Below are 18,533 nucleotides of genomic sequence, written 5' to 3' on the forward strand. Positions count from 1 at the left end.
TGGCAAAAGGTATATTTAATAGCACTGCACACACATGCTGCAATGGCAAGCCTGAGACATGTTTAAAGGACTACTTAAGTGGTCGGCACAATCCGTGTTTCAGGCCCACTAGAGGTATGTACAACAATCGGTTCTGTGGGGAAGCGCTATTTCTTTTACAAAATATTATTTAGTCTCATATATCATTAGGGATTGACAAATCAACTGTGCAGAATGACACATCAATAGTTGGAAAAAATGATATGTGACTCCAAAAGTTTTAATACGGTATGTTATCAATCATATATTCCGAATTGATGCAGGTAATAACATATCACAGGGCCACACATGACTGTTATGTAACCTATGCAATAACGAAATGAGAAATACACAAATAACAAATATCAAGACTAAAGCATATAAATACAAACAACATTACACAAATTAACATAAATGACTCGTAATGGTGTTTCAAGAAAACTGGTGCCTGTCCAAGCGGATATCCTCTTTTACTTAGATGTATAATCAGGTTGACGGAGGTAAGGAGCACCTCTAATTATCTTAGACGTTTCAACCCTTTCAGGTTATTTGTTTATATCAAAACATCATCATGACCGAGAAACAACAAACTGCCTGTACTTGTGGTGAAAAGTAACTTCAATAATAGGTATCCTAATCCCTCAATTAATGTACTATCAACCAAAATAAGGACCTTTTAAATTTTGACCTTAAGATCCTGGGAAATCTTCCTCAGTAACGGTTTGATGGCAGAGCCAACGATTTGACTCAAGTGGTAGTATGTTGCATTAGTCAATCTCTCTGACATCTGAAACGGATTCTCGTATCGGGTGCGCGAGCGAGCGGATCGCATCTTGGCAACCGGGGAGCAAATGAAGCCCATTAATCTTAATGGTCTGCAGGCCAACTAGTAGAATTTAAATTACATGCCCTTTGCACATGTAGTGCCACCTTACTATGGACTTACAAGTAAATTAAATATGCCAATTTGGTATAAGCCAACATTACCATGTTTTAGAGAGAGAGCATAACCGCATTAGCACTGGTTAGCAGTGGTAAAGTGCACAGTCGTAAGGACAACAAAACAAATTCAGCCAAAACAAAATGGAGGAGTGAAGGTAAAAAGTCTAGGGATGACCCTGCGGAAAGGGCCAATTCCAACAGATACCATCACTTCACTGTAATTATTTATAACACTTGAGTTGGGATGTTAAAATGCATTTGTCATAGCTTACAAACAATTTGAAAAGCTTATGACTTAAACAGCTGAAAGGAAGAGCAGCTTTTTGATGTCCTATCTTTTCCCTCTGGAAATTAAGTCATTGACTAGTAAAGTCACATTGTTGGCGGGATGTTTATTACCATGCTGGAGAAGATCACACATCTGTCAGCTTGTTACCATACATTCTAAATCCCCAACTGGCTTTGAAGGTGACATGATGCCTAGAATCTGTCTGAACTAAGATACAAGATGCATATTAGAGATTTGTTTTGCAACAGTACAGATGCCACACTTACTCTGCTGTCAAAATAGAGTGGCTCTTCCACCAAGTTTTATTGGAAATCAAATACCCTTGAACAAATACCCTTGAGCATTCATAAAAGGATATTGCAAGTCCCTTTTGTGATTTGTGACCTTATACAGGAACACGACCATTGTATTCACTCCCCTGTTTGATCACTAAGTCCTCGGTGATTTTTAACATCCTTATATGTTGTAGTATGAACTGCTTTATTCTACACACTACATATATATCCTCTGACTACTAGTAGAACAAGTGCTGTGTAATTACTGCTTCTCAAGCTATATAAAGCATTGATGGTGTGGCTGTTAACACCAGTGTTCCCACGACTACTCTTAAAATAACGACTGTACTACTGAAAAGGAGTATTTTGTTCCTATGACTCCTACATTCTTTTGCTGCGAATATTTGATATTTCGACTTCTTCTTTGGATGTACTGCTCTAAAGGAGTCAAGCTAGATGGTGTTATAAAAGGATAGGCTTTTTTAATTTCCTGCGGCAGGACCGCTCTCTAACTAAAATATTAATGTTCAGAGATACTGTATTTCTAATGTTTAAACAATAATACCTATCAATTTAACTACAGTATCTATCAACACCAAATTTGCTGCACAAAGAGAAAGTGGTCTGAAAAGTTGTGACATATATTCTGCCTGATCTCAGCTGGATACATTCCAGAAGCATACATATTCCTGATTGGGATCAGACCTTCTGTGAAGCTGAGCCTTTCATCTGTTACTTTGGTGATTGAATATGCTATTGGTCGGTCAGGAGAAGGAATTTCATCTAAACCTCAGTGTGCTGAATTGGGCAGGCTACAGATGGAGTTAGGCAGCAGGAGAAAGATTCATACAACTGAGATATGATATTGCCCTATTGAATTTTGCTTTGAGTGACGTCTGGAATGCAGTTGTTGCTACGAGGCATGTCCCCAGGAAAATACATACATCACACTGCTAAAAATCTGGTCTATGCAGACTAAAACTGTGTTGTTATTCCTGATGAATGTGGACCTTCCCTAAAGTAGTTTACTTGATGAACCCTTACATTGTATTGTAAAGTGAATTGATTAATCAGTTTAGAGTTGCAGCTGCTCCATCTGGTGCGGATTTTCTGAGTTCATTGTTCCATTCTGGGCGGAGAACTTTGGGGTTTCTTGTGACCGTATTGCAACTAATACTTGCTGAGTTACAATGTGCTGAGCAGCCAGTGCCTGCTATGCCCTTCGGCGCTAGAGGTTATTGATGCAGAATTGCACATGCATTCTGCCAGCCATCTTATTGCTTTACATTCTTGTGCCACCACTATGCCGAATTTAGTAGTTAGCTCTTTGAAAAAGTTGGGCATCCTTGAAAATGGATCTGGTTTACCCCTCCTTTGGGGGCTTGTCTTCCATTGTTACCCTCTCATCATCTTCCGAGGTCTTCACCCACTCCCAGCTTAAGTCTCCAGGCAAGACGTTTTTGTCTTGTGCCTCGCTCAATGCGCTCTCTCCCCCTCGGTGAGAAGCCTTCCGCCTGTTAATATTCTAATGTTGTGGTTTAGTACTGAGACATGGTTGCATGAGCTATTGAACCATGGCTGAACAGAGGTGTGGACTTTAATAAAATATCTACTTGTGCATCGGGCAGGTTGCTTCACAAATCTACTTGTCCTGTAGCAAAATCCATTCGTCCCTTTTGTGCCATGTAATGCGGCAACAAATTATGGCAGCAATCTCATTATATAAGATCTTTGATATATCCTCTCTGATTATGCCAGGCTCACACCATAATAAGGTTTGAGTACTAGCCATTCCCTTATGTTGCCACATTTCTTCAGATCTACATACTGGGGCTGAAGGTAGTAGTTTCAGTAAGCATCAATGCAGCCACTGTCCCTATACGATGGCGGGCAATCTGAGACAAACTAACAAGCACAAGGAGGATAAGGATCTTAAAATGATACTGATCAATTTTAGATTCCTCAATAAGCACAAATACGAGCTTCACGATTATTTGGCTGATAATCAACCAGATATCATTTTGTTGACGGAAACCTGGCTGAGCGAAGACACTGCACCGGAAATTCTTGAAACTCTCCCGTTGAATTATGGGATCACTAGATTTGATCGACTAATGAACAGGGGGGGGGGGGATAGCTATTATTCATAAGCTGTCGGTACAATGCTCATTAGAACCGGTGACAATTGAAGCCAGTGAGGCAGGCTGCTTCACTATAACGGTGGATGCTAGTTATGTCATAAAAGGTTTTTTAATATACAGACCACCGGGCCACATTGCACAGTTTGCATCTAGCCTTAGAGAACAAGTAATTCAACCTGCACTGCGGTATTCCAAAGTACTGGTGCTAGGAGACATGAACCTATACTTTGACAATAGGGATAATACCACAGCGCAAGAGCTTTGTCAGGAGCTGGCAGCACTACAACTGATGCTGCAATCTGCCCTCTCGACCTCAAGACATGGCCATTTATTAGATCCAATTTTTGCCAACTGGGGGGAATTAACGGTTGATAAAGCTTACGCAGTGCCATGGACAGACCATTATATGATCCCTTTTAGCACTAGGATTCCTAACCCTTCGCCCCTGAAAAAGGCAAGAACAAGGAGAATACAGAGGAAATGGGCTGGGTTCACAGCAGGCGATTTCAACCATGCCCTCCAGCAGAGCAGTCCACCAGGGTGGAAGTGATGCTGATTCCGCATGTCAAGCGTTAGATCAAAGGATAACTGAAGTGGTAGATAGTGCTGCCCCATGGAGCCATGAGTACACCGAGGAGACAATCCAAATCTGCGCCCTGGTTTAATGAAGAACTTAAGGTGGCTAAGTCCTCATGTAAGTGTTTGGAAAGAAGTTGGAGAGGAGACTTCGCAGAGCACAGGAGGGCCAAATATAAAACTGGCCTTAAAGGTTATCACTCGCAAAGGAGGAAAACTCGGGCCGCGTATTATAACTTAAAAATAGAGCAGGCTGAAAACTCCTCTAGGGAGTTATTTGTGATTTTTTAAGGATCTATCTACGTTGGCCAGAACTACAGCTGCTAGCGGTGACTCAGTGGAGTCCTGCAACAGGATAGCAGACTTCTGTTCAGAAAAGGTGGAAAGGGTGTATTCCACCTTCCCAGAGGAGGCTCGCAAGGGGGAACAGAGCGGCCTGGAGTGTGCATCATGGAGGAAACTCTCCGCCTCTCCAGATTTACCCTGCCCACCTGCGAGGATCTCAAAAACACGGCATTGAGTATTAAATCCGGCTCCCCAAACGACCCTGCAACCCCTAAAAATCTGAGAGAGAGTATGAAGGTTCTAGTCGCCTACAACAGATATCTCCTAAAACTCTCCTTTGATTCAGGATTTGTCCCACAAAGGTGGAAAGAAGCAGTGGTTATCCCTATAAAAAAAGCCAGGTGTAAGTGTGAGTCAGCTGGAGAACTTACGCCCGGTCTCACTTTTGCCATATTTCGCTAAAATAGCGGAAAAAGTGGTGAATACTCAACTGACAATACACATTAACCAGCACGGTTTACTCCATCCTACGCAATCAGGTTTCCGAGCCATGTACTCTTCAGAGTCAGCACTACTTCTGTCTACAGAAACCATATGTAGCCAAGTAGATGATGGGCAGATGGTGGCACTGGTCCTGTTGGACCTTAGTGCCGCTCTTGATACCGTCGCCCATCCAATACTCCTACAACGCCTTAAGAAAGGAGGGCTGGATAATCTGGCCTGGAAGTGGTTAAAATCCTTTCTGCAGGACAGAAGTTTTCAATTGTCCCACCGACCGTATTACTCCAAGAGCATCAGGTTTGCTCAAGGGGTTCCTCGGGGCTCGACAATCAACCCTACTCTTTTTTTAATCTTTATATGCCCCTATAGCAGACCTCATTATGAAATACGGCATTAGTGTTGTGTCATCTGCTGATAACACGCAACTAGTAGTGTCCGTATCTCAATCCCATACAGAGGCAGCCATTAACTTCTGCTCCTGCCTACAGGAGCTGGCAGGATGGATGTCTAGTAACTGGTTGAAGTTGAATGGCACCAAAACGGAAGTCCTGATTGTGGGGAAGGCTCCTTCAATATGGTCATCGAGGTGGTGGCCGTAGACTCTGGACCCCATTCCCACCCCTAGTAACCAGGTCAAGAACTTGGGAATGTGGCTTGATTCCAAGCTCTCGTTTGTCCACCATACTAGGTTGCTGGCCGGAAAGTGCTTTGGAATAATGAAATGCCTTCGGAAAATCCTGGATGTGCTCCACAAAGCCGCCAGGAAAACTTTAGTCAATGCAATTCTCTATACCTAGGAGCCAGTGATAAGACTGTTCAAAGATTACAATGCATTCAGAACGTGGCGGCTCTGCTTGTTCTGATGCTCCCAAGGACAGCCTCATCCAAGAACGCCCTGGCTGCCCTACACTGGCTCCCAGTACAGGACCGAATCCTCTTCAAGGCCTTCTGTATCAGTCATCGCATCATGCAGGGAAAGGGACCTAGCTACTTACATAGCCTAATGTCACCTTATATTCCCACGAGGGTCCTGCGGTCCCTGGGGATGGGGCAGGTTAAAATCCCAGTTTTTAAAAGAGCAAGAATGGGTGGTAGAGCATTCCGCTACCTTGCCGCTAAACACTGGAACACCCTCCCCTAACTAAAAACATGGCTCTTCAAGAGATAGACTTATCACCTTGCTTAGATTTACTGTTACAGAGCGGGCCAAGTACGCTGCAGCGCGGGGACACACTAGCTAGTGTAACCAGGCGCTTTACAAGCTCATTAATTATTATTATTATTATTTTTGTAGTGGTAAGCAATAGTTCCAGGGTTGGAATTCCCTTTTGAGTCTGTGCAAACCTACTAACTTGCATGTTTTAAAGATTTTTACCAACTCTTCTCTAATCTTTTCCCATACTGAGAAAGGTTGAAACTTAACTCCTGACCATGGCAGATGTGGAACTTCTTCTAGGGTTGGGAAAAAAGTGGTTGGAGGGAAAGTGAACTTGCAAACACTCAGATTTTCGCGTGAGCAAATCTACACATGCATCTTTGCTCATGCTAAACTAAAGGCCACAAATATTTTTTAGGAGTACTATTTCTTGGCCTACTTCTGTAACTTTTTCTGAATTCACAGAAGTTGTACATCTGCACTTAATACAAGGACATATACCATGTGTGAACTTTTGAGAGTTTCTTTAATAATTGGGCCCCTAATCAGGTCTGGCTTTAACCATGGCCTTTTTGCGTTTATTAAATTTCCGTCTCTCTCTTTCTATCATCTGGCTTCACTGTGAGTGACAGCATTCTGCTCTTTTCTAAGGTGCATACCGGCACGTAAAGTAGTTTCGTTCAGTTCCGGGAACTACTGTGGCAATGAATACTTTTTGAGGCCAAAAACTATTTTAACTTTTGTCAATGTTTGTTATAATGGTGAGGGCTGGCCAGCTCCCATACCAATTTGGTTTTACAAAACCATGCCAAACCAAGTCAGACATTGACAAAACCAAAAACGCTGACCATCAATTTCAGACCTGCTCGCTTTGCCAATGCATATTTATTTTTATGCCTCGCACAATCTTATTGAAAATGCTTACACTGATTTTCTATTATGAATATCTTTGGGGTATGCTAGCATACATCAACACATTTTACTGAATGATGTTGCAAAGAAATGGTGCTTAAAATTGTACAGTAGTTTAGTCAGATGTTTTTTTTCCTACTTGCATTTTTTTGTGAACATTTTATTTTGAAAGCAAAGACTCCTCAAGCTTGCTTTCAAGCCTCTGCAAATATTTGCATCTAATCAGAGAGCTTTCTGGGCGCATAGCCTCATATTGCTAAAGTATGAAAATGTGTGAACACGTTTTTATACTTGAACCACTGTCCAAGCTTACAACATTTACTTAGAGCGCTCACCATAATATTAAAGACTTTGCATACATGAACCATAAATACAAGTTTGAACAGCATTAACTCATAGACACAAACAGTACCTTAACTGCAGACATTGATCTTCCCTGATCCATAATATGTTACTGTAAACTGTCAGCCAAAGTTTGTGTGCTGTAAGGGGTTAGGCCTACTTGTTCCAAGGACAAAATACTAATTAAAACTTGTTGCCCTTGACCCCAAACAATATGTCCTGGGCGTCAGGCTATAGGAATTCCACATCCCTGCAATGTTTTCTGCCCATGAAGTCTATAAAATCCTTTTGTGTAATCTTACTAGTGGATGAAGCAGTGGTTTCATTAATCTTTAAAGAAGAGCTCAGCTGACCCTCTTTAACAGTCTCTATCCTGAGATTCTCATGGTTCATTGCTCTGTTTCGCCCATAGGCACTCTTGCATTTCTGGTTGTTTACTGCCTCCTAATTCCTGTCCCATCTTGGTACTTCCAAGGCACTCATTTGCTCCATTAATATGACTACAGTTATTGACTTCAAACATAATGAAGAATATTTCACACTCACTGTGGAATCAAAACCTTTAGAACAATTGAATCCTGTGTCTTCTTTGAGTTTGTTACTGTGTACTGTGTCATATAATATACCCTATGGGCCCGATTCACAAAGGTAAACTTACACTTACATTGGTCAATCAATTTATGTGTGGAGTCTCTGCCATGAGTACAGAGACGTTTCAGTAGTAAAGATGCTGCTCAAAAATATATTTTTGTATAGGGAAAAATCGTAAACTTTTGCAAAAGTGTATGTTAACCTTTTTTAATCAAACTCTATATTGTTCTTCTAGTCTGCCACATTCATGGCTCTTCTCCACTTATTTGGAAAGCATGGTTCTGTTTTCCATCAAGCAATATTGTGATCCCAAGCAATTAAACTATTAACCTTTGCTGGCATGGGAGAAGATTGAACTGAACTCTGCATTACATTTCCTGCAGTGAAACTTTAATGGCAAACCCAGCCTTCTAGATGCTAAAAAAACCCTGATTTTAATGTAGATAGCCACCATATTCTCATATTCTAGCAAGAATACCTTCTGTTTCAGATCCTCGGATCCACCCCCTCAGCTTGGGACAACTCCTGGTGGCCAACCGCGCTGGGAACAGCACCAACACCCACCGACCCCGCACGCAACCTGGGAATCATCCTCGACTCCTCCCTCTCCATGTCGAAGCAGGTCAAAGCCGTCTCCTCCTCCTGCTACAACACCCTCCGCATGCTCTGCAGAATCTACAAGTGGATCCCCACCGAAACAAGCAAAACGGTAACCCAGGCCCTCGTCAGCAGCAGGCTGGACTACGGCAACGCACTCTACGCAGGTATCCCGGCCAAGCACTTACGGCGATTGCAACGCATTCAAAACGCATCCGCCCGACTGATCCTCAACGTCCCTCGCCACAGCCACATCGCCCCCCACCTGAAAAACCTACACTGGCTCCCTGTCAAAAAAGGATCACCTTCAAGCTACTCACCCACGCACACAAAGCCCTCCACAACACCGGACCAGCCTACCTCAACGGCCGACTCAGCTTCTACACCCCGACCCGACCGCTTCCCTCCACCAGCCTCGCCCTCACCGCTGTCCCCCGCATCCAACATACAACCTGGGCGCCAAGACCTGGAACACCCTCCCCACCCACCTACGACTGACCCAGGACCTGCTCATCTTCAGAAGACTCCTCAAGACCTGACTCTTAAAGCAGTAGCAGTCCCCGCCCCCACAGCGCCTTGAGATCCTCACGGGTAAGTAGTGCGCTCTATAAGTACTATGATTGATTGATTAATTGATTGACTCTAATCTGTACCTCTCTACGCCTCTGCATTTTACGACAATCCACTGAACGCCAGTCTAATCTGTTTTGCAACACTGCATTCTATGCCACTGCACTCTACACCACTTTACTCTATGCCATTACACTCTAAACCACTCCACTCCAGGCCACTGCACTCTACCCTGCACCACTCCACTCTACGCCACATCACTATACTCTGAAAATCTACTCTATGCTACTACTCTGCGCCACTACTCTACGCCACTGTACTTCACTGTGCTCCACTCTATGCCACTGCACTCTACGTCAAACCACTGCACTCTAAGCAGCTACACTCTACTCTACACCACTGAACTCTATGCCACTGCTCTCTACTTCACTCTGCTTTATGCCACTGCACTTGATGCCACTCTACACCTCTGCACTATACGCCACTCTACTCTACTTTACTACACTGTATGCAAATGCACTCTACGCCACTTTTCTTTGCATCACTGCACTCTTGCAATCTGCATCACGCCACTGCACTTTACACCACTCCTCTCTGCACCACTCTGTCACTGCACTCTCTGTCACTGTACTGTGCACCACTGCACTCTATGCCGTTTAACTCTATGTCACTCTACTCTGCACCACTCGACTCTACGCCACTGCACTCTATGCCAATGCACTCTAAGCCAATTGACACCACTGCACTCTACGACACTGTAGTCTGCAACACTGCACTCTGTACCACTATACTTTGCACTACTGCATCCTATGCCACTGCATTCTGGACCACTCTACTCTGCATTACTGCACTCTATACCACTGCACTCTGCAGCACTCCAGTCTATTCCACTGCACTTTGCTGCACTATACTCTACTCTGCACTACTCTATGCCACTGTACTCTATGTCCCTGTACTCTACGCCACTGCACTCTGTCACCTACTCTACACCACTCCACTCTCCACCACTGCACTCTACTATGCAGCACTCTAATCTCCCCCAATCCATTATACAACACTGCATTGTAGGCCGCTGAATGCTATGCTGCTGTACTCTACGCCACTATATTCTGCAGCACTCTATGCCAATGCACTCTTCAGCAGTCGACTCTATTCTACTCAACTGTACGTCATTGTATGCGATTCCAATCTGTGCCCCTCAAATACACGTCACTGTATGCCACTTCCCACTACAACCCTCTCCTCTATGCCACTGACTTTTAGCCATGCTGAACAGCAGGTACGCTGGTGTACACAATGGCTAAAATACATTAGCAAAGCCAATAGCTCTTGCAAAGGCGCGACCTATTGGCTTTGCCAATGCTTGTTATGTCACCGAAGTTGTTTTTTACCTTAACACTTTGATCGCCAGACCCCTGTCTAATCTGGTTTTGATTAATAAACAAGAGTATTTCATTCCTGATTCTATGGCAGTCAAACTGCTGTAGACTGCAATTGTATGCAGTATTAAGGACGTCCCGTATGGTAGCAAATGTCATGGCTTTCAGTTCAACTCGAGGTAGAAACTCAGTGTTTTGAGCACCTTTGGCCCATTGACCTCATCCCACAGCAGTTGCCTACCCCCCCCCCTTCTGTTACCTTTCACTTGCATTGAGAAGGGGACAGGGTCCCCAAAAAAGAATGCTTTGAAATTGGGATTCCTTTGGTTCAGATTAAGTCCACATGAGACATGTATCTGCTCAGTTTTGGAAAAGGATTTGTGAAAAAGACGTATAGCCTTTTCTTCCTAATGGTGTGCTCTCCTCATTTCTGAGATCTCCAAGTCCTATATGGCCTTCATAAACACATGTTTTTTAATATCCTGTCCATCACCCCATCTGTCTAATGCTGGTTCCTTGACTGGATTCCGGTTTCCTGGCACAGTAAGGCCGACTTCCGTCAAACATGCTATGATTCACATCAATTTGGTGATGAGGGTACCATGTACATTCACAGAAATGTAAATTTCTGTTACTGTTATGATGATTACCTCTACCACACAATGCATGTTTTAGTGTTTTCAGATGCACGTGTGTAAAATCTGAAGACCATTCTGTAGGTATCTTCTTTCAAGGCATTTGACCAGAAAATTCAGCCCCATATGGTTTACTATGAGAACCTTGAATTGTGACACTATTTTCAGTGTTGTTACTTGTGACATGGCATTTTCACTCAAAATGTATCCTTTGACCTTCTCTTTCTCCACTGAATACCACTGCACAGAAAGCAGTGAGCTAGCCATTTTCTATTACTCTTCATGTGCACCTCTAGGGGCAACCATATCCATAGTTCTGCCGCTATCATTCTTATGTCAATACTGGCTCCCCCACTACATATGTTATCACCTTTCTTGCACCTCTTGAACTCCTAGAAATTCTATTCATATGCACAACCCCGTGTCCCATTTCTCCTCATACTGTGTCTGACAATTTGTATATCTTATGTGTTTCTGTTGCTTATCAACATCTCTTGATCTTCCCCTTTTTCTGAATGTTTGCCTTTTCAACAACTAAGAACCCCTTTCTTGAACAGATCTGAATACTCGTTAGTCATATTCATGTTTCCTGTATCTACTTTCCACGCCTCCGTACCAATTTTCACTGTTGTAATGTTGATATTATGTAGTTCCCCATACAATTTAGCTTTTTTCCCTAGGTTGAACTTTGAGGATATGGAGAACTGCTATCATCGTTTTGCAGGGATGTCTTGTCTCCTCGATTCTCTAATAAGCTCCTTCCATAAGAACAAGGATATTTTTGCCAGTATGTCCTACCGTCCTTGGTTGTTGCTGGATTGTGTGTGTCCCACTTGTTGGACATGTTCAATCTTAATTCTTTTTGTCTGTCCTTCAATTAAAGACGAGGCACATTCTCCAAAAGTTAGACGCGGCCCTCTCTTTTTCCATGTACATAGGTTGTCTCTCCTGGATGTATTTACAGATCTTCTCCATCCACGATTTAGTAGCCCCTGGGTATTTCTCATGAAATTCAATACCTTAGAATCCTAGTGGAAAAATACCTTTTTTGCATTGCTTTTAAAAATACAGAAAATATGCTGCTAATTTCTAAATTGTGCAATATTAGCCTGATGTGTGCCTGAATTGTTAACAAAGATTAACGTGTGTTCACCATGAGAGCTTCAGATCTTGGGTGACTGTAAGGTTCTTAGGTATTATTGCACATCACACATCCTGTTACTTTTGATGAAGAAACCTCACAGACCATTCCCATTCATAGATCTGCTGCCTGAATATATGGCTTTGCCATCATACCTAGCTTCCTGTCGATGCCTAAAAAACACTCCTACCTTGCTTCTATACCAGTATCGAAAATGCTTGATGGAATCTATGCATACGCGGAGTTTCTACCTGCACAGGTATTAAAATGTAAATAAAATAATATAAAGCAAAAAGCTATCTAATTTACAACAAAGTGATGGGTACAACACCGGGAAACCTTGAAACCTTGACATGAGTTGTTTTCTATTATGGCACTGCCACTGTTGGTGAATGGGATAGGGTTATTCAGCTTTCAGTCAGTTTGAGAGGAGGATTCTCTCAATTTCTTTTATGAAAGTAAGTAAGAACGTGAGTGTAATATCCCTGTTCAAGTTCAGCCATGTTCAGACTGCTGCTGCAGAGGGAATTTTCTATCTGAATCGCTGTTTTCTTCAGAGAATGATCCCAAGTGGCTAAAGCTGCTTTCGAAGCTTGGTGAGATGTTATGGAATCCACAAATGGATTCATTTTTGGGAGATAGAATAGTAGTTTGATTTTTTTAATTTATAAATGCTAGGGGAATTTCTTAGGAATAGAGGTATAGTACTGCCTTAGTACTGCAATGAATTCTCCCTTTCAAGATTTGGAAATCTTTATTTGATGACCCAGGAGAATATGTTTCCCATCGGCACCCCTGGATAGCACCTTTGCAGTGGTAACTGTTCCAAATATTCCTGGTGGAGGAAGTCTTTGAATGCCTACAGGAGGAAGAACTAATCCCTCTAGGTTTAATTCACTCTTTTGGATCAAATCAAGTGTTGTTACCTTTCACTTTCCAACTAATAGCATGTCTTTGTCCCGAATTTGCTGGATTAGATTACCATTACAGCCATTGCCATCTGCAATGAACTGCATAATAATGCAATACTTGGCGTCATTCAGGCTCGTCATTAGGTTTAAGATGTGTAGTATTTAATTGGTGTACCGAGATTTTTCAGTGATTGCACATATACATTGAAGAGGATGGTTAGCCAGGCTCCTCCTTAGGGGACTTCAGTGCTGATATGACTGAACCTGAACATTTTGATTGGATATGGGTGTTTAAAAGTGATTTTCTAGTAGTGAAAAAGTGCTGCTGGCCAGCAGCACTAGTTTATTTAGGAGCATAATATGAAGAAAGGTATTGAAGAACACAGATTTGTCTCGTAGAGATGTCAGTTTAAAATGGCCACAGTTGGTTGGTTGCCACAAAAAGAAATTTGGTTTGCACTGTGCATATTACAGGCATTACAATGGTATACCACGTAATAGCTTAGGGAAATCCGTTATAATGTAGTCTTATGCATGAAAATCTATTCCTTGACACTTTAAGGAGCTATAACGAAATTTAAAATGTGTGCTCTTCTGGTTTATGTGCTAATTACTTTCTCTTTTTATTTTAAGTTATGGACCTGTAGATGAATTCGGATATCCTGCAGTCACAAGGGCTCACAGATGGAACCAGCCAGACCAAGTAAAGGGCCTCACCAGCCTTGGAAAACTGAGCCTTCATGGGATAGCGAGGAATGGGGCAGACCGATCCCGTCTGTTTGCTCTAAACGGAAGGTAGAGGAGTCGCCAGATTGCAATATGGCACCCAAACCTTTAACCAGAGGAGATGAGGCTATCTCTGCTCCAGCTCAGGCCGTGAAGGTAGAAACCCCCAACAACCATGAACTGGATGGTATCAACGAAGTTCCAGATTTTCAGCCAAAGAAAAAAGCAATCTGGAAATTATTAGGAAACACGAGCTACCCTCTTGTACCCAAGTGGACCTCTTGCCAAGAAGACTCCCAAAGGGCATACAGTTTTCCAGGTTATCGCAAACAGAACATTAAAACCTATCACGGCTGGAAGACACGTAATGAAGAGTCCTCTGCGGTATCAGACTTTTGCAAGTTAAAGAAAGACCTTCATACTAAACCTAAGGCTGTGTTTAGTCCCATGCTGAATTCTCTATTGACTATAAAGAATCCAGTGTCTGAACCCATCCAGGAGATCACTCAAAAGCCAGTGTTCAACCACTGCACCATTGAATCGATTGTGTCATTGAAAGATGACCCAGACAAGGCTCCCGCCATGTCCTCTATGCAGGGTTCACCTTCATCAACAAGCGGCAAGCTCAGAGGGCCCTATCGCACTAAAGTGAACCCAAACCTCAACCATTCCACTGACAATAGCAAATCGGCTTCGCATTCTTCCAGTAGTCATGAGGCGGAGCTCAATAGTTGTGCACCCCAGGTTAACTCTCCAGTTTCCGGAAGTGAGGAGAACGCCCTCCCAAGCCAATCGGAGAACAGTAGTGATCAAAATCTGACACCAGAGAGTCGATTTCTTTTGATTGATGACCAGGGTGTTCCCTACACCATGATGAAGCGAGAGAGGGAAAATAAGCCAAAAGCTGAAAGTGCTGCAGTGGCGGATGAGAAACCACCAGTCCCTAAGAAGGTTCATTACTGCCTAGTATGCTACAGGACATTCCTGTACCTGTCAGACCTGGAGCGCCACAGCATTACTCATTCTGAGCACAAGCCATTTGAGTGTAAAGCATGTGGTAAAACATTTAAGCGCTCCTCTCACCTTCAGCGGCACAAGCACATCCACACGGGTGAACGCCCCTTTCTGTGTCCAATCTGTCAGAAAGGTTTTCGGGAATCTGGTGAGCTTCACCGGCACCAAAGAGTGCATACAGGTGAGAAGCCATTCCAGTGTGAGCTCTGCCACCTGCTTTTCACTGAACGCAACACTCTGCGCCGGCACATCAGGCGGAAGCACACCTTTGACAACCTCTTCCAGCAGGATGGCTACAACCTCAGTGACTGGGGGGAGGCCTTTACAGAGACAGCAGATGATGAAGAGGAGGACAAGAAGGTGAGCAGTGATCAGGCACTGAGTGACAATAATCAGAAATCCCCATCCACATCTACACCAAACTCCTCCTCTTCAATGAATTAATGATTATTTTATAATAGGCAGTTTTTCTGATTGATGGAGCCATGGGACATTACGTGAGCTAAGGACATCTTTTAATGAAGCCTCTGAAAAAGGTGGGCAGTCACTTCCATAACAACTAGGTTAAGCTTTTAAATTCCTGATCTATTTGAAGACTTCTTCGAACCCCCCCAAGCAAAATACTGGTATTTTCACTTCAGTTCTTAAAGAAAATGTGCAGCCGAGATAGAAAAGTCTCATATGAGAAAGATGAAATGAATTTCGAAGTGTGTGAAATGACTCTCGGAAAATCATATAGGCACTAAATTTGATGGGAGACCAAGCCCAGCAAACCTTCTAGCTACCCGTTCCAGAACCACATACCTTGTTTGTTCTTCAGCTCAACCCTCGTGTCTCCACATTTAAAGCTCATCTTTGCTGGAAAGTTTGTTGCTCAAGGTTTCTGCCTAGGCTTTATTGCTATTTGTGGTGTGCTTACTGGTCTGGTTGGTTATACCTTTGTAAACACACACTTGGCCTCTGGTATCGGTAGGCCCCAACTTTACAAATGTTGTTGTCCTCAGTATCTTAATCTAAGAATCGATTGAATCTGAACCTGTTTTCTAAACTTTCAGGAACTAATGTTTTAATTGAACTCAAAACTTATTGTATTTAAATTATTCACGACTCTGCTAAATCAAAACTTACCTAATAAACAATGGATGATTCCAGTGCGCTGCCCAAAAATTTGCAAAACCTTCATCTCACGGCGCAAATGCAGAAAAAAGTATCGCGCACACGTATAACTCACTGGATATTGTTTAGGTTCGGATTATCACAGTGGGTCGGCAACATCTTTTCAGCCCTGGATACGTGGAGGAAATTGGAAACAAAGGCAATATGATGCAGCAGGCTCTGCACTCTGAACTCTGCTGTCATTTATGTACAATTTTTCCTACTCATGCAGCTGCTCCAACATGTTTCCGAACTTTTCTCCACCCTCTCATCCCTGTCCTTAAGCTCTCCTTCTTACCATCCAGATTTTCCCCGGAATATTTATGAACATTCTCTCATTTTTCCAGATAGTTTCATCCTCCAGTCCTACATTTTTAGCAGTAAGAAAAATAAAATATAGTAGCAACCACTGGGAAATTGGACAACAATTGTGTTTTTCAAGAATCAGTTTGTTTTCACGCATATGCCTAAAAAGCAGTGCATAGATGTCTTGATGTTGATCTGCAGACATGAACTAAGCCTTCCAAGGTGTGTAGCTAGATTTGCATTACAGGGGCACCCTTTCTCCAATGATCAGATTATCTTCAAACAGTTATTGTTGACCTTGCTAGCCAATCCACAAATTAAAAATAAAATTAGAAGAGGTGTTAGATGTAGAGCTGTGTTTTTGACTGGGTGCTGTAATAGTTTCGGAAATATTTGCCAGTGCAAAATTGTGCTCTGTTTATAATGTTGCGAAGCTGGCAAGCATTGGCAGAATCTTTGTAACCGAGAGCCAAAATAAGCTGTCTATATTGAATAAGACAGTGCTTGAACGTTTACGAGTAAGGTACAAGCACTATGATTGTGCTGTTGTTGCCTCGTTCAGTAGTTGTTTGTAGCAGTTTGTAAAACTGTGTCAAAGAAATAGGTGACATGACTTTGGACATCTTTTTGATGGGGCTTCTGAAAAGGATGGGCAGTCACTTCCTCTAAGTTCTTTGGTAAATCCCTCTGGTCCACTGGCTGAAATTCCTGCACCATAAAAAAGAGGGAGGTGGAAGGAATTCCACCAGTGGACTGTCCTGTATATTCATCACTAAATGAGGCCTGAAATGTTGACAGCAAGCGGCAAAGGCAGTCACCTTTGCAGGCTTTGCGTACAGCCTTTCGTTCAAACGAAAGAAATTGCAGATGTTGGTTGTGATTTGTTGACTTTAATGTGTTACACACTAGACAGAAGTTTGGACAGCAGGAATAAAGGGCCAGATGGGTGTACTTTCAGATCACATGTAATGGTCGCAATTTGCATGGGTTTAGATTTTTTTTGCAAACTGACCTGTGTATGAATAGGATTTTGAGTGGGTTGCAGTCAAGGTAAGATCTGAACAGCACAGTAATAAACAGGTAAGCTAAGTACTACACATATTTTCCTTATGACCAGGAATGTGAACCAAAAGAACAAAACAAAGCAACTGCAGATGTTGTGAAAGGTAACAATAAAAAAAGGAATGAAACAAACCAACGAGAGGCAGCATGCACAAAAACTAAAAAAAACAAATGCATAAGCAAACAGATAAAAGACTAAAAATTAGTGGGCACACTAGGGCTACAGAACGTCACACAGGACAGACATCCGAAACCCAGAAGGACATAGAGGTGGAAAACTGAGAGGTAGATCACTCACACACAGTCACTCAACCAACCAGGAGCCATTCTACCGACAACTGAAATTATCAATTCCCAGAGATGAATCCCCGCTAGTACCAACCCTACTTTGGGGGATGATGCCACCGCCTACCACCTGATCCCTTCTATGAATTTGTCCCGTTATCCCAGCACCCAGAGTCATTACTAGACCACTACAGTTTCCTTCAACACCCTGCTCTTTCAGGGCAGGACCTTTTCCAGCCCTGAGACAAAAGTCTTCTCTTCGCATATTCCATCTTTAACTGTTCTCCCGGACCACAAAGCTATTTCCCACAGACCTCAGAGTATAAGGATCACTACCTGATTTAACCATGACCCAATCTCCCACATTAATCTAAGTTTAACTCTAGTAGTAATTGCAAAGTTCTACACCAGCTATTACCTCCCACACCCATTCTAGAGTCAAGGAAATGTGAGAAACCGCTCTCCTCGTGGAGAAGAGCCGTAAATGACCAGTATTAACATTACTCGGTACACTGAGCCCAAACCATACCAGCCACGTCAACCATAGCCCTCTTAACACTCAACTTACTTTTTGCAGCCTTTTCACTGTTATCTTCAACCAGTCTGTTAGTCCTTTTTGTCCAATCCGTTTGCTGAGGATTGTAAAGGGAAGTGTGATGATGCTTAATACCACACCCCTTCAGGAGGTGCTTCATCTCCTCAGAAACCAATTGAGTCCGGTTTT

General features: G+C 42.8%; 1 protein-coding gene across 1 annotated transcript in view; it reads left to right on the forward strand.

Moving 5' to 3' along the window:
- LOC147701817 (uncharacterized) overlaps positions 1-16,806 on the forward strand; it is a 44,504-nt gene extending 27,698 nt beyond the window's left edge. The window contains exon 2 of the mRNA XM_086930458.1: positions 13,895-16,806. Coding sequence (XP_086786584.1) covers positions 13,946-15,445 — 1,500 coding nt within the window. The 5' untranslated portion in view covers positions 13,895-13,945 and the 3' untranslated portion in view covers positions 15,446-16,806. The remainder of the gene's footprint in view (positions 1-13,894) is intronic.
- The last annotated feature ends 1,727 nt before the right edge of the window (positions 16,807-18,533 follow it).

This window comes from Lissotriton vulgaris, chromosome 7, assembly GCF_964263255.1.
Source record: "Lissotriton vulgaris chromosome 7, aLisVul1.2, whole genome shotgun sequence".
Classification (NCBI taxonomy): domain Eukaryota; kingdom Metazoa; phylum Chordata; class Amphibia; order Caudata; family Salamandridae; genus Lissotriton; species Lissotriton vulgaris.